A 12,500-nucleotide genomic window follows, 5' to 3' on the forward strand; every position below is an offset into this window, starting at 1 on the left:
AACAGTCGATGAACATAAGAGATATCTGAAAAAGTGTGTCTGAATCAGTGCCCGGCACACTTTATAAGGTCTCCATCTTGCACTTGTACCTGCTCCTTAATTTGGCACTTATACGGAAAGAAACCTCGCTTAAACTACTCCCCCCCCCCCCCCCCCCCCCCCCCCAAACATAAAACGAAACAAAAACAAAACAAAGACAACAACAAAACGCGTCCGTGCCGCAAATTGACGAGCACAGACTGAGGTTTAATTAATTAAGTTGACCAATCTAAATACGCTATTCTGTCGGAGTGAAACTGAGGCTTAAAATTGTGGTCTGGTGGCATGACACAAGTATTCGGTCAGTAAGGTCCAGGGTTCGAGTCCCGCTCTGAGCGGAGCATAGTTGAGTCCTTGGAAAAGGCTCCTTAATACCATTCTCTCACCGGACTCAGGTGTAAAATGAGTACGAGACCGTTAACAACGTTGTCTTTGTCGGAAAGAAAAATGTAATATCGCCCACCAGGTATCATATCTCGTCCTACATATTAAGCGTTGCTGTTGGCCAGGGACCTTTGTAAAGTGCTTTGAGCACGTTTCTTGAACATTGCCCCATATAAACGCAAAAAATAATTGACTTGCTTAAAGAGAGCGCGTTTTGTTTTCTAAAGTTTAAAAAGAAAAAAACCCCAAAAATGTCCTTTTAATCTTAAGCTCAAGCCTCTTCTTCTCTTCATTCCGATATAGTTCATTATTTATACACAGTTTTTGAACATACCTGAAATTCCAGTCCATGTTTCTCTCTACAGTAGTCCTTTAATTTTGGGTAGACTTGTTCCATCAAATTATTACGTTCCAACGTTGTGTCTGAAACAGAAAGAGAAGCACTCTGTAAAAAAAAAAGAAATGCCTGGTATTCGTATCCATGGACGCCAAAGTTCATTTTGATTCAAATTGAGCAGGTGAGTTGACAGGTTTGGTTCAAATAGATCACAATAGACAAATTGAGTGTAATCTTCAATTTAACTGACGAAGACAGATAACAATAATTAAATCGAGGCGTCTATGCCATTTGACTATTGACATTTATTTCTTCGAGCTTCAAGCAACAACATTTGCATTATCCAGGTTTGGTTCAGAATAACAAGAAGGAAACAATTTTTTAGAAAATTCAAATAAATACGTACATAAAACATTTATATTACGATTTTATCAGACTGAATGAACTCATCCATAGAAAAGTCTCGGTCATCAAACCACATGAAGCAAATGTGCAGTACTTCGCGGCGTCTCAGGTGTAATTTTTTTTTTTTTTTTTTTTTTTTTTTTTTGCTTAGACGAGGGTCATTTAAATCGATCTATATTTGAAGAAGCAGTTTTCTAGCCAAATTTCTAAACATGTGTTTTTCCACAGCAACGCAGATCAGTGATTGGTTGGCTGATTCTGTTAGATCTGGTGGAAAGTACTGTTATAACTCGCCATAGCTATTGTCTGTTTAACACTATATAAATCGACGATAAACTTCGACTTCAGAGACCTAATGGTTCTGATGGACTACTTGTGTTACGAAATGAGACACCCTGCCAAATCTACAAACGACGCCAACATAGCTTTATCGTGTCCTTCCTTTGGTCGTCACCGACTATTTAATTTCTTTTATTTACAGAACAACTACGTGACTGGTTACTCGACATAAGTGATGCCATTAAAAAGCATTAAGATAAAGATCTGAACAAATGTGTATGAAAGGTTCCAGACAAAGCAAGAAAGAAAAATACAGGGAAAAACATCAGTCTACCTCGACTGGGGATCGAACCTCAGACCTTCTGATTACCGGTAATTAGAAGGTCTGAGGTTCGATCCCCAGTCGAGGTCGACTAATTTTTTGAGATGTTTTTTTTTCTTGTATTTTTCTTTCTTGCTATCTTACACCGGTACCTGCTCCTTAATTTCTTAATTTCTTAATTTGATGTTTAAAAAGCATTAGTCGCCAATTTGTGGTGTAAATCAGTACTATAAATCATTAAGTTCATCTTAAGGACATTGCCAACATCAAATATTTGAGTCTTTATTGACTTATTGGAATTGTAAACAGAAGCGCATTACGATTCTACATTACCAGCACTCAATTTATAAATGCCAGGTTGTTTTTATTGAATTGATTGAACGGTTTACCGATAGCTTCGGAATCAAAGCTTCACAAATCAAATAACGGATCAATTTTTTCTGAAGATTTTTTTTTTGGTCGTTGAAAGGGTTTCATGGTATTTTTGGTGAGGATATCAAACCCGACATCTCCGGTGTAAAAAACAAAGACCATACCGCTGAGCCACACCACACCTAATACGCCATTATGCGACTGTTCTAAAAGAAAATTAGAGCATTTATATAGAGCAATATTCACTATACGTGCTCAAAACACTTTGCATAGGGTCCCTAGCCAATAGCAACAATTAACATAAAGACGTGACCTTGTTTTGGCGATATTACATTTTTTCCCCACAAAGACAACGCTGTTAACAACGAGATACTCATTACAACTGAGTATGGAAATAGAATGTGAGGAACAAAGCCTTTCCCAAGGAAAGAGCGGAACTCGAACCCAGGACCTACGAGTCCGAAGGCGAATTTCATACCACAAGACCACATATCTTTATTAACTCAATGGAATTCCATAAAATTGTCAGTTGTGCTACCACAGAATGACTCCTCCGCCCACACACTCTCTTTTCGATCTATTCTGCATAGACAGAATTTACCTCCAGTCTCTCCGTTCTGTCTTCCTACACTGAATTCCTGTCGGATCCGAGCTTGAATAATCTAGGTTATTATGTCTTTTTATTAAAAGTTTTTCTCGACTGTTATTAGACAAGGCCTTGGTGAAATTTTACCCGCCAAAATCTGTCAACCTGCAACGGGGAATCTAAGACTATAAATCGGGGTTTAATGCTTTTTTTTGGTAATATTATTATTATAAATTTAGGTTTCACCTTAACGTACGACTAGTATTTCTTGAAAGCATAGTGGCCCTAATGAGCAAGGATTTTTATAGGTTTTATAGAATGAAACAAAGGTTAAGAATTGCTTGCTACTAGGACTTCCTCTGAATACTTTCTTTATATCAATTTCAGAACCAATTCACCATTCACTCCTAGGCAGACAGAGGACGAGAAAATTATTTCAACTGAATTGTTTTGTTTGAGTGTCCAACTACTAAATTGCCCCCCCCCCCCCCCCTACCCTTTTCTCTCTCTGCGGGTGAATGATTAGTCAACAGTGAGCTTTTATGTAGAGCAAAATCCATTAAACAAGTAAGACGAGACATGACACCTGTAAGTCGATAGTAATTGGGGGTTTTTCCGATGGAGACAACGCTGTTAACGGACAGGTACTCTTTTTGCATCTGAGTACCCTGAAAGAGCCTTTTCCAAGGACTCAACTATGCGCCGTTCATAGCGGGACTCGTACCTAGGACCCACCGATCCACAAAGCCTGCATGTAACTGTTGACCTTTTTAATATTACACCAAGGTTCGAGGCTGACGAATCTATTGAATGAATCGCAGTGATTAAAAATGTATAAGTGAAGAATTTGGGACCTGGCGCTGGCGCAAGATAAGAATCTGACAAAATAATTAAGAATGCATGATACATTATCAGAGAAATTCAAGTAATATTCATCCCCCAAAAACGTAGATTTTTCGGTTAAGAACTGTACCTAAGGATTATGTGTTTACTGGCCAGGCATGCTACTCATTTCACAAAATTGGTTGTATCGTATCGTATCCTATCGCATCGTTTAAGAGCTAATAGGTTCTAAAGACCTTTAAATGCTCTATGTAACTTTTATGCATAGATACATTTTTCAATTACATGAGCAGCGTTCAATTGACAATATTGAGTATTATTGTCAGATTTTTTTATTAATGGCGCGTGTTTTTCTGGTTTTTCTCAGCTGTCCCTTTATCAAAAGTTGTAAAAAAAATTGTAACCTCTGAGTCAATCTCTCTTATCTGAATATAGATTTTGGACCGTATTGGTGCCATATCAAAAAAGTATCTTCTTTAAGACCGATAAAAACTACTCTAAAACCACCGTCATAAAATTAGAGATTTTGCACTGTTAAATATGTAAACAAGTAACGCAGTATGAAATGAATTCATCGTTTTCCCCCAAAACCTCGTGCTGACACGTTTGTTCCGGCTAATGATTATGAGTTCACGTCACACTTGTTTCCGAATAAAAACAATTCGCTTTAACTGTTATAAACTTACAACTTATGTAGTTTGCATTACATTTTAAATTTATTATTTATGGCATGTTATCTACATCATGTCCCAATACGCTTCAACAGTCGTAGCGTCACTTCCCTCGTAATGACGCAAGGTAACTTAGTAACTGGCTCTAAACTATCGGAACAATGGCGGACGCCCTTATGAAATATTTCTCCGACGAGCATTAAAGCGTATCCAGAGGAAAACAAAACATTATAAATCGGATAATCTTTTGACTTTTACATATTCTGATCACAAGCCATATGAAAAGTTCTAGCCGGCATGAAGAATAAAAGTACCGATTTTCTTTGTTTAGAACCACGATGGCCGCCGTTGCTGGGCCACGTGACATCAGACTATTGAATCCAATTACCAAAGACCGATATGAAATCTCTAGCCTTAAATCATTTGAAATACTGTATGTATGTATATCGTTTAAGTTTCAATTAACCGGACATTGCATTTTAAAGGATTCCTTCACAATGGATAAGCGGAAAAGTCATAATTTTGATATTTTAAATCTTCTATGAGTTCCGATCCTAACCCGTTATCGATTTTAATTTAGCTATAATAAGCAAAATCCTTTTCTATTCTAAAATTAATGAAAAAATTCTTCTTTATTAAGACAAATTGATTCACAGATTGGTCCAAATCTTTGCAGCTGTGCATTGAGGGACAGCTGAGAAAAAGAAGAAAAGCAACGCCACTTATTAAAAATCTGACTATCAATATCTAATACATAAATAAGTGTCATAGTCAGCAGCACTTTAACCAAATTAAAAGGTCTTTACTTAGATCCTAAAGCCGTTAACATTTGAAAGAAGATTTTTTTCTATTTCTGATTTGCCTGTCAGTGCTTCAGACACACCCTTAATTAATTCATAATTAATTATTGAAGGTGGCAGTGTAGACAATTTCAGTTCTTTTCTTGTGTGTCCGTTCCAGGTCTTAGCTATTGTTTGTTTGTTTTTGTTTGTTTGTTGTTTTTTTTTTTTTTTGATGAAGAGAAGTCATGATTTGTGAAGTTTTGCATAGACTTTTAGCAACTAGTTTAACACATGATTGTTCATTGTATTTATCATCGTATGTCGCCGGTAGAGCAGTACAACTTCATCTTGGGACAAAGTCAAATGACGTTATGCTAAGTCAATGACTGAAAGGGGAACAATAATCGCAAAACCCTAAGTCTGTACTGCTATTTGCTTTCGACCATTTGTAAAGCGCTTTGGGCATCTTTAGTTGATATTGCGCGATATATCAGCTCACTTTTCTACCATAAATTTCGTTACATAATGTCATAAACATTTAACTAAAATATGCGTCAATGTCCGTTCACAGTCGTGGCTGGGCTGGTGTCTTTCCTGCGGATCGATACTTAGGGGGTAGATTTCATCGATCTCCAGAATATCTCGATATCTTGAGTGTAAAGTAATCAGAGGTTACAAAGAGAACGAGTATTGAGACTGGCTTGGATATTGGCAATGACGTTATGGCAAGATCGAACGGTTCAACTTTCCATTTGGTAGTGATCAATATAATATTTTTCTATCACTTAATTTTGGGCACATATCACATTTCTTTTCGGCTGCAAACGTATCCCTCTCTCTCTCTCTCTCTCTCTCTCTCTCTCTCTCTCTCTCTCTCTCTCTCTCTCTCTCTCTCTCTCTCACACACACTCTCTCTCTCTCTCTCTCTCTCTCTCTCTCTCTCTCTCATGCATGTATATTGTATTTCCCTTTTGTTTATATGTCTCCATCCTTTACAATATCTATCAATCTATCTAATGTACTCTTCTTGTATTCTCTTTTTTTTTTTCTTGACCTGAATCTAATCTTGGAGTGATCATGAAATATGTCAGGACGGTTTACCTAACCACAAATGGTCAAGTCTACTCCTTTTCACTTATAGTTAAATTCATAACGTCATATATAACAAACTCAAGAGGCGGATTATTTACGGAATTACGGAATTAAGTGTTAAAGTCCGCTGAAGTACTGCCCACTAAGTCCAACACTTCTAAACACATCGCTTTTCATTATGCTTGACTTGGAGTGGCGACACTTGCTTTTGACCTTTTAATAGCGAGCTCGGCTTTGTTTGAATTCACAAACTCTGCATCATTATCTGGGGGGTTTTTGTCAAGGAAATTAAAGGTTCTCATTAAGAGAACACTGACGGCGATATAACTGGGGTCTTCAATGATGCCCAAGTCACATCATTTTTAATGCTCTCAAGGAGAGCACTGTAGATTACGGTGTCAAGTTAGAGCAAAATGGATCTTTGCTCGCAAAGGGTAGGACGATAGCAAATGTTAAGACCAATGATTGGTCTAATGCACGACTTTATTCCTACTACAAGGACATGAAAACATCCTATTTTTACAGATAAGTTCGATTTCAATATAAGGCGATAGGCTGTAACTTATTGTTATCTATTTAAGTCCTACTGCTCTTTTATATATTTAATTTAAAAAACCAGAAGCAGAGGCAGGCAGAATAAAACCTACATTGACTGTCTGCTAGATGACACAGGAATGGACAACACCCGGGAGCTGCGTACGCTTATGGAGGACAGGACAGAATGGCGAAGACTTGTGGCTCATGTTGGGCGCCCCAAGGGGCGGCCTAAGTAAGTAAGTAAGTAAGTAATATTTAATTTATCTATTCTACTCAAAACTATCTTCCTTCATTTGTTTACATTCTAGTACGTTATTTCATTCTTGAGAGTGAGACGGCTGAATTATATCTTATTAAGGGACCAACATTACATATCTGAAAAACAATTGACAGGGATCTTTTCTTCCCATGACGTAAACTTGCATGAGGTCCAAGATGACACATTCTCGACCCCAATCTCACAAACCTAATCGACCAAGACGACTATTCGACTAATCATTACACTAACCTTCGACTGACCAATGCTTTGAACATCCAGTGGATGATTAAAACTTTTCAGTAAGTTACTTTTAATAAGAACATGTTATAATATTATAATATACTACATGATATAATAAATGCAACCAAAACATTTCATAGTGGCATCACACAATTGATACATGAGATGGTTATATCTCATTTATTGTACCATTGGTTTGTTTGTAAGGGCCTTAATTCCATGATGCAGACGGAAATGTTTCGAGAGGGATATACACTGACCACATACAATGCATTCGCACAGACTATTAGATTTGATTACGACTATTCTGCCATCAGCGGGGGAACAATATTTATTGACTCAATCACCATGTGGAAGAGAGAGAGAGAGAGAGAGAGAGAGAGAGAGAGAGAGAGAGCGAGAGAGAGAGAGAGAGGAGAGAGAGAGGAGAGAGAGAGAGAGGAGAGAGAGAGAGCGAGAGAGAGAGGAGAGAGAGAGAGAGCGAGAGAGAGAAACGTGACGTGCCCGATTCTCTCTCTCTCTCTCTCTCTCTCTCTCTCTCTCTCCTCTCTCTCTCTCTCTCTCTCTCTCTCAAATAGACGGAGGGTGCTATTCTAGTTCTTAAGGCGGACATTTTTTTCATCTTCTTTCACTTTATCTGGCTCTTATCGGATTTTCGTACCATTTGTTTAATGGCCTCCTCCAGCAACACGTTTTTATTTTATTTCTATTATTTAAAGAAAACAAACTGAAATTTAACCTTGCTCAAAAATATTAACGCTGTACTTGTATTTTGCATAAATATTGCATTTGCATGTCTTCTACTGTGGTATGAAACATCGTGAAGCGCTTTGAGCTTGATTAATCCGCGGAAACGCGTTGTCTAAATGTTCATTTTAATTTGAATTTTTCTACGTACAGGAAAAATGATGTTTTGTGCAAAACTTGACCGTCACTTATGGTGGTATTGAAACTCTACTTTTGTGGGAGAATCCCGGAATTCCACCAAAAATACATTCTGTGTTTTCTTATGATCAGATTAATTTGGTAAACGTCTCTTCATATAACATGACCGAATGTTAACCTGATTCCAGTATCATGGAACGAATGAGATACTGTGGTTTAGAAATAGTAGTTGGTTTTCTCAAAAGAATCGTCCAAACGGAGACAATACCCATTCTTTCACATGATGAAATGAAGCAATTGACATCGATATCTTTACAAAAAGAAGCAAAACTGGGTGGAAATGGATATTCTCACCGGGGACATCCGAGATAACATTCAAGATTCAAGAACACTCAGATGCCCAGGTCCGGCGTATACGACACCAACCAATTGAATTTGGAGTACGACCAAGAATGAACGCTCCAACGATTAGACCAATCTGTTCTAAATAGGGCAAATCGTAACATTATTGTTGCTGAGCCTTCCAGGTAGAATTCTACGGGTGTTTTCCTTTTTCTTTAATGGGGCGGATATTTTTCTCTCGCCTCTGTGTCCAATCCGTTGAACAAATAAAGCCAACGGAAGTGAGGAGATTATAAGCAAAATTTTACGATCAACAGTTCGAATATCGGAATCGGTAACATAACGGAACATAACAATTTCCGACTTTGAACGTTTAATTGATATTGGTTTTGATTTTTGATTTTATTTGATCGCGAAGAAATTTTCCGTATGATTAGACACGAATCTGGGTCGATGATGACGTAGATTTTACCGCGTTGCGGGGATTAAATCAAAGGCACGTGTTTTTAGTTTAATGTCCCATGATGATGGAATGATCGCGGTCACTGCCAACTGCCCTAATGTCAATTAATCTGGGGTACATTTTTTATGTTCTCGCATCTCTTACCCTTTTCCTTTCGTGTGAGATTTGTTTATTCTTTCCATTATTTGAATTATCACTTTCAGTAGAAAATGACGTGCATTGCAGTTTATTTGACTTTGGTATCTAAATTAATGAATAAAGACAGTCTTTGCGTATTCTCAGACTTGATGATGAAAAAAGTAGTCCTTCGCGCTATAAAACCCATGGAGCTGGAGTTTATCCCACTTTCTATAATGGTAAATGGTCGATAGCAACTGGCAGCTATCCTTTTGTTTGGACGTTAGTGTATCGCAAAATGCTTTCAGACAGATCAAGGAGACCCATCTACCAATTAATGCTGGATGGACAGAGAAAGAAAGAAAGAGAGAGAGAGAGAGAGAGAGAGAGAGAGAGAGAGAGAGAGAGAGAGAGAGGGGGGGGGGGGGTGTCAGAAAAGATGAATGCATCAGGGATCGTAACGTAGTCCTTTGCTTGCGAAGCGAACGCCATAAGGACATGTTTATAGTTCATTCAAAATTCCTGCCAATTTGTCTCTTTTCACTATGATACAGAACCAAAGAAGAGCAATATTTGTAATATAAATGAAATTTTAGTGCTACTTATCATGATGTCGATTTTTAAAAATTTCAATAGATTATTATTAACCACAGTTGCCTAGATAGCAATGGTGGTTTAATGTGAATAGCAATCGAGTTTACTATTTTCATATTTTTTTTCTAAAAGACAATCTTTTTATTTCCATATTGTTGTGTAGATTAAAGTAATGTGATTACGTTTCCGAAGATTTATTATCACTTGTTAAGCATTATCAATGTGTAGTGTAATCGGATCCTGCCAGCAAGAATAAAATTCATAATATTATTTTTTTTATTTAAGATTACTTTTAAAATATTATTGTCATTGTGCAATAAAGAAAAAAGTAGGCTACTTGAATATTCCTAAAACTCTTGTCAACTTTTGAATGGCCATTACTCTCGCTCTTTAACTTCCGTACCCTGGAAAGACACGTATTTAAAAGTTTGGCCAGAAAACTCGTCCTCCAAATATTTATCGAATTAAATAACTCTCATCTTGCCAAAAACGCTCAACCTTGCACCTCGAGGTCCAAGATTTGAGAGTTTTTGCCAAGAAGAGGGTTATCTAAATCGATCCATATTTGAAAGACGAGTTTTCTAGCCAAAATGTTAAATAATTGTCCTTCCTGACTACGGCAATGAAATGGTTAAGTGGTTTGCATTTTAGTAGAGTTAAGGAGATGAGACAGGGCGAATGCAGAAAGTCGATTGGGGGATTTCCCTTGAAAAACGAGGGAATGTAATTTTAAATCCTTTATTGAATGTGGCATACTCTTTAAGAAAATTAGCGCTTTTTCTTGGCCTAACCTACTACTCCCCTCTCATCCCTCCATTCTTTAAATTTCGTGTAAAATATTTCCTTATTTGGCACAGATGTCAAAATATCGAATTGATCATCAAATGCATCCCTCAGACAATCACTTGATGGTTTATTTCTCTATTGAAAGATTATTTGTTGGAATGTTGACATGGGACACAATCTGACCTTTTAATAACTTATCTCAATGGAACCGAAAAGAAGAACCTAGTCTTGAATTTCTAGTTTAATTTCAAAAGCCTCAATAGATTGATTATTAAAATACTCATATCCCTTGATATAACGATAAAAAGACGTAGAGCAAAATTCATACGTAATGGGTAACTAAGCATGGAGTCTTATAAGGATGGTTATATGACTTGATGTCTTGTCTTGTCACAAATGTCAAGCAATGTTTGACATGGTCAGAGGCTGAATGAATGACAGTGGTCGTGGGGAATTCTGGTCCTGACGTTGTGTCCGACATTTGGTGTTGGTTGCACACTTTACACCACTCGACTAAGATGTGAATAGGTACCCGGATTGGGTAGTTTTGGATATTGTTAGAGTGTTTGTCCAAAAAGGACGCCTTACATGCGACTAGGACTGTATGGAATAGATATATGGTTCCATAAGGCCTGCTGGAGAAATGAATGAAACATCGTAAATATTGTAGTAAACCGCATTGAGCATGGTAAATCAGTGGAAATGCTTTATATAAATGTTCGTATTTATGTTGATGCCTTATCTATATCACACTCTTAGAAATAATAAGCCATAAAATTTAAAATGTTTTTATCATGGCATTCTTAGCTCAATACTTGCTTTATTTTACCAAGGTCCAGAAAAAATCATATACCAAAGGTATTCCATTTTATATTAGTTTTTATGGTTTTAGTTATCGAACCCACCAACTATAATCCTAATAGATGAAGACGGAGGTAAGTAGGTGCACTTAAGATCAACTATTATTAACCCATAAAACTTAATCATTTCGAATTGGCCACACCATTCTTTCCGGTCCTCTAGCGCCATCTAGCGACCAAGAATGCTACATGGCTCCCCAAACAATCCAGCCACCAATCACATCAAAAACAAAGTTATTGGAAATCGATGTGTAACTGATAACCGGCATGACGGTATAATGATTCTATTATGTCTCCATTGCATTCTTGGTTATCGCCCGTATCACAATGATGGATTTCAATACGAAAAATAGGAAACCTGGTTAGAAATCAAAAAGCCAAAGCGCCGAGGTAAAATCTTAAAAAAGAACATGAAAAAACACATTTTATTATGTTGCATGAAAACATTTATTAGCCCAATACATGGGCATTGATATTATATACAGTGTATTGGCCAAACGGTAATAAATGTGAAATGTTTTTATGATTACTTTTATGCGAGAGTCTATGCAAGGATGTGAGTCAGGATTCTAAACTTGACTTGAGCATTGATTTAGAGCAATACCCACTTAACGTGCTCAAATGTGTTCCTATCCAACAGCAACACTATACATGTAGGACGAGACAAGACGCTTGAAAGGCAGTGTTATTTTTTTTTCGGTGGAGACAACATTGTTAACGACCATCCATTTATTAATATTTTATATTAGAGAACGGTGAGAGAATGTGAGCAAAGAGCCCCTTCAAAGGACTCAACATTGCGCCGCTCACAGCGGGACTCGAATCCGGGACCTAACGATCCGATGGCGAGTGTCATTCCATAGAATCACAAAGCCACACCCGTATGCTGTTTATTTTACTCTTTTCATATCGCTATAAAGTGTCCAAAGACTGTCTAATATGGATGTCTTTTCATCTTGTTTAAATTGATGAAAATTTTTAATAAAATTGGTGTCCTTCAAAATTGACTACTTTCATCGAAGCACAAGCAAAAGTTGTACATTGTCTAGGGTATGCTATAAAGCGGCAAATAAAAAAAGATCTTTACGATGTGGAGAAATTAAATCTCCGTTACCTATATAAAGGCTATGATCTACACAGACCCATCAGAAATATTATTCCAGTTGCAATGTCCTTGAATAAAATGGAATGGCGAAATTGCGTGGAGGTCTGATGGACAGACAATACCCATTTGAACGGAGAGGTTGTGAGTGCTCTTTAGAAAACAATATTTTTTCCCAAGAAATCACGACTTTAATGTATTTC

The 12,500-nt window shown here is 37.2% G+C and overlaps 1 protein-coding gene across 3 annotated transcripts in view; it reads right to left on the minus strand.

Moving 5' to 3' along the window:
- Window positions 1-12,500, minus strand: part of LOC144965472 (NACHT and WD repeat domain-containing protein 2-like) — an 82,669-nt gene that overhangs the window by 40,915 nt on the left and 29,254 nt on the right. For all 3 annotated transcript variants that reach the window (XM_078900842.1, XM_078900844.1, XM_078900843.1), the window contains exon 3: window positions 758-846. In XM_078900842.1, the coding sequence (XP_078756968.1) occupies window positions 758-846 (89 nt within the window). The remainder of the gene's footprint in view (window positions 1-757; window positions 847-12,500) is intronic.

This window comes from Berghia stephanieae, chromosome 2 (assembly GCF_034508935.2).
Source record: "Berghia stephanieae isolate SIO BIC M18660-M18661 chromosome 2, UCSD_Bste_1.3, whole genome shotgun sequence".
NCBI lineage: Eukaryota > Metazoa > Mollusca > Gastropoda > Nudibranchia > Aeolidiidae > Berghia > Berghia stephanieae.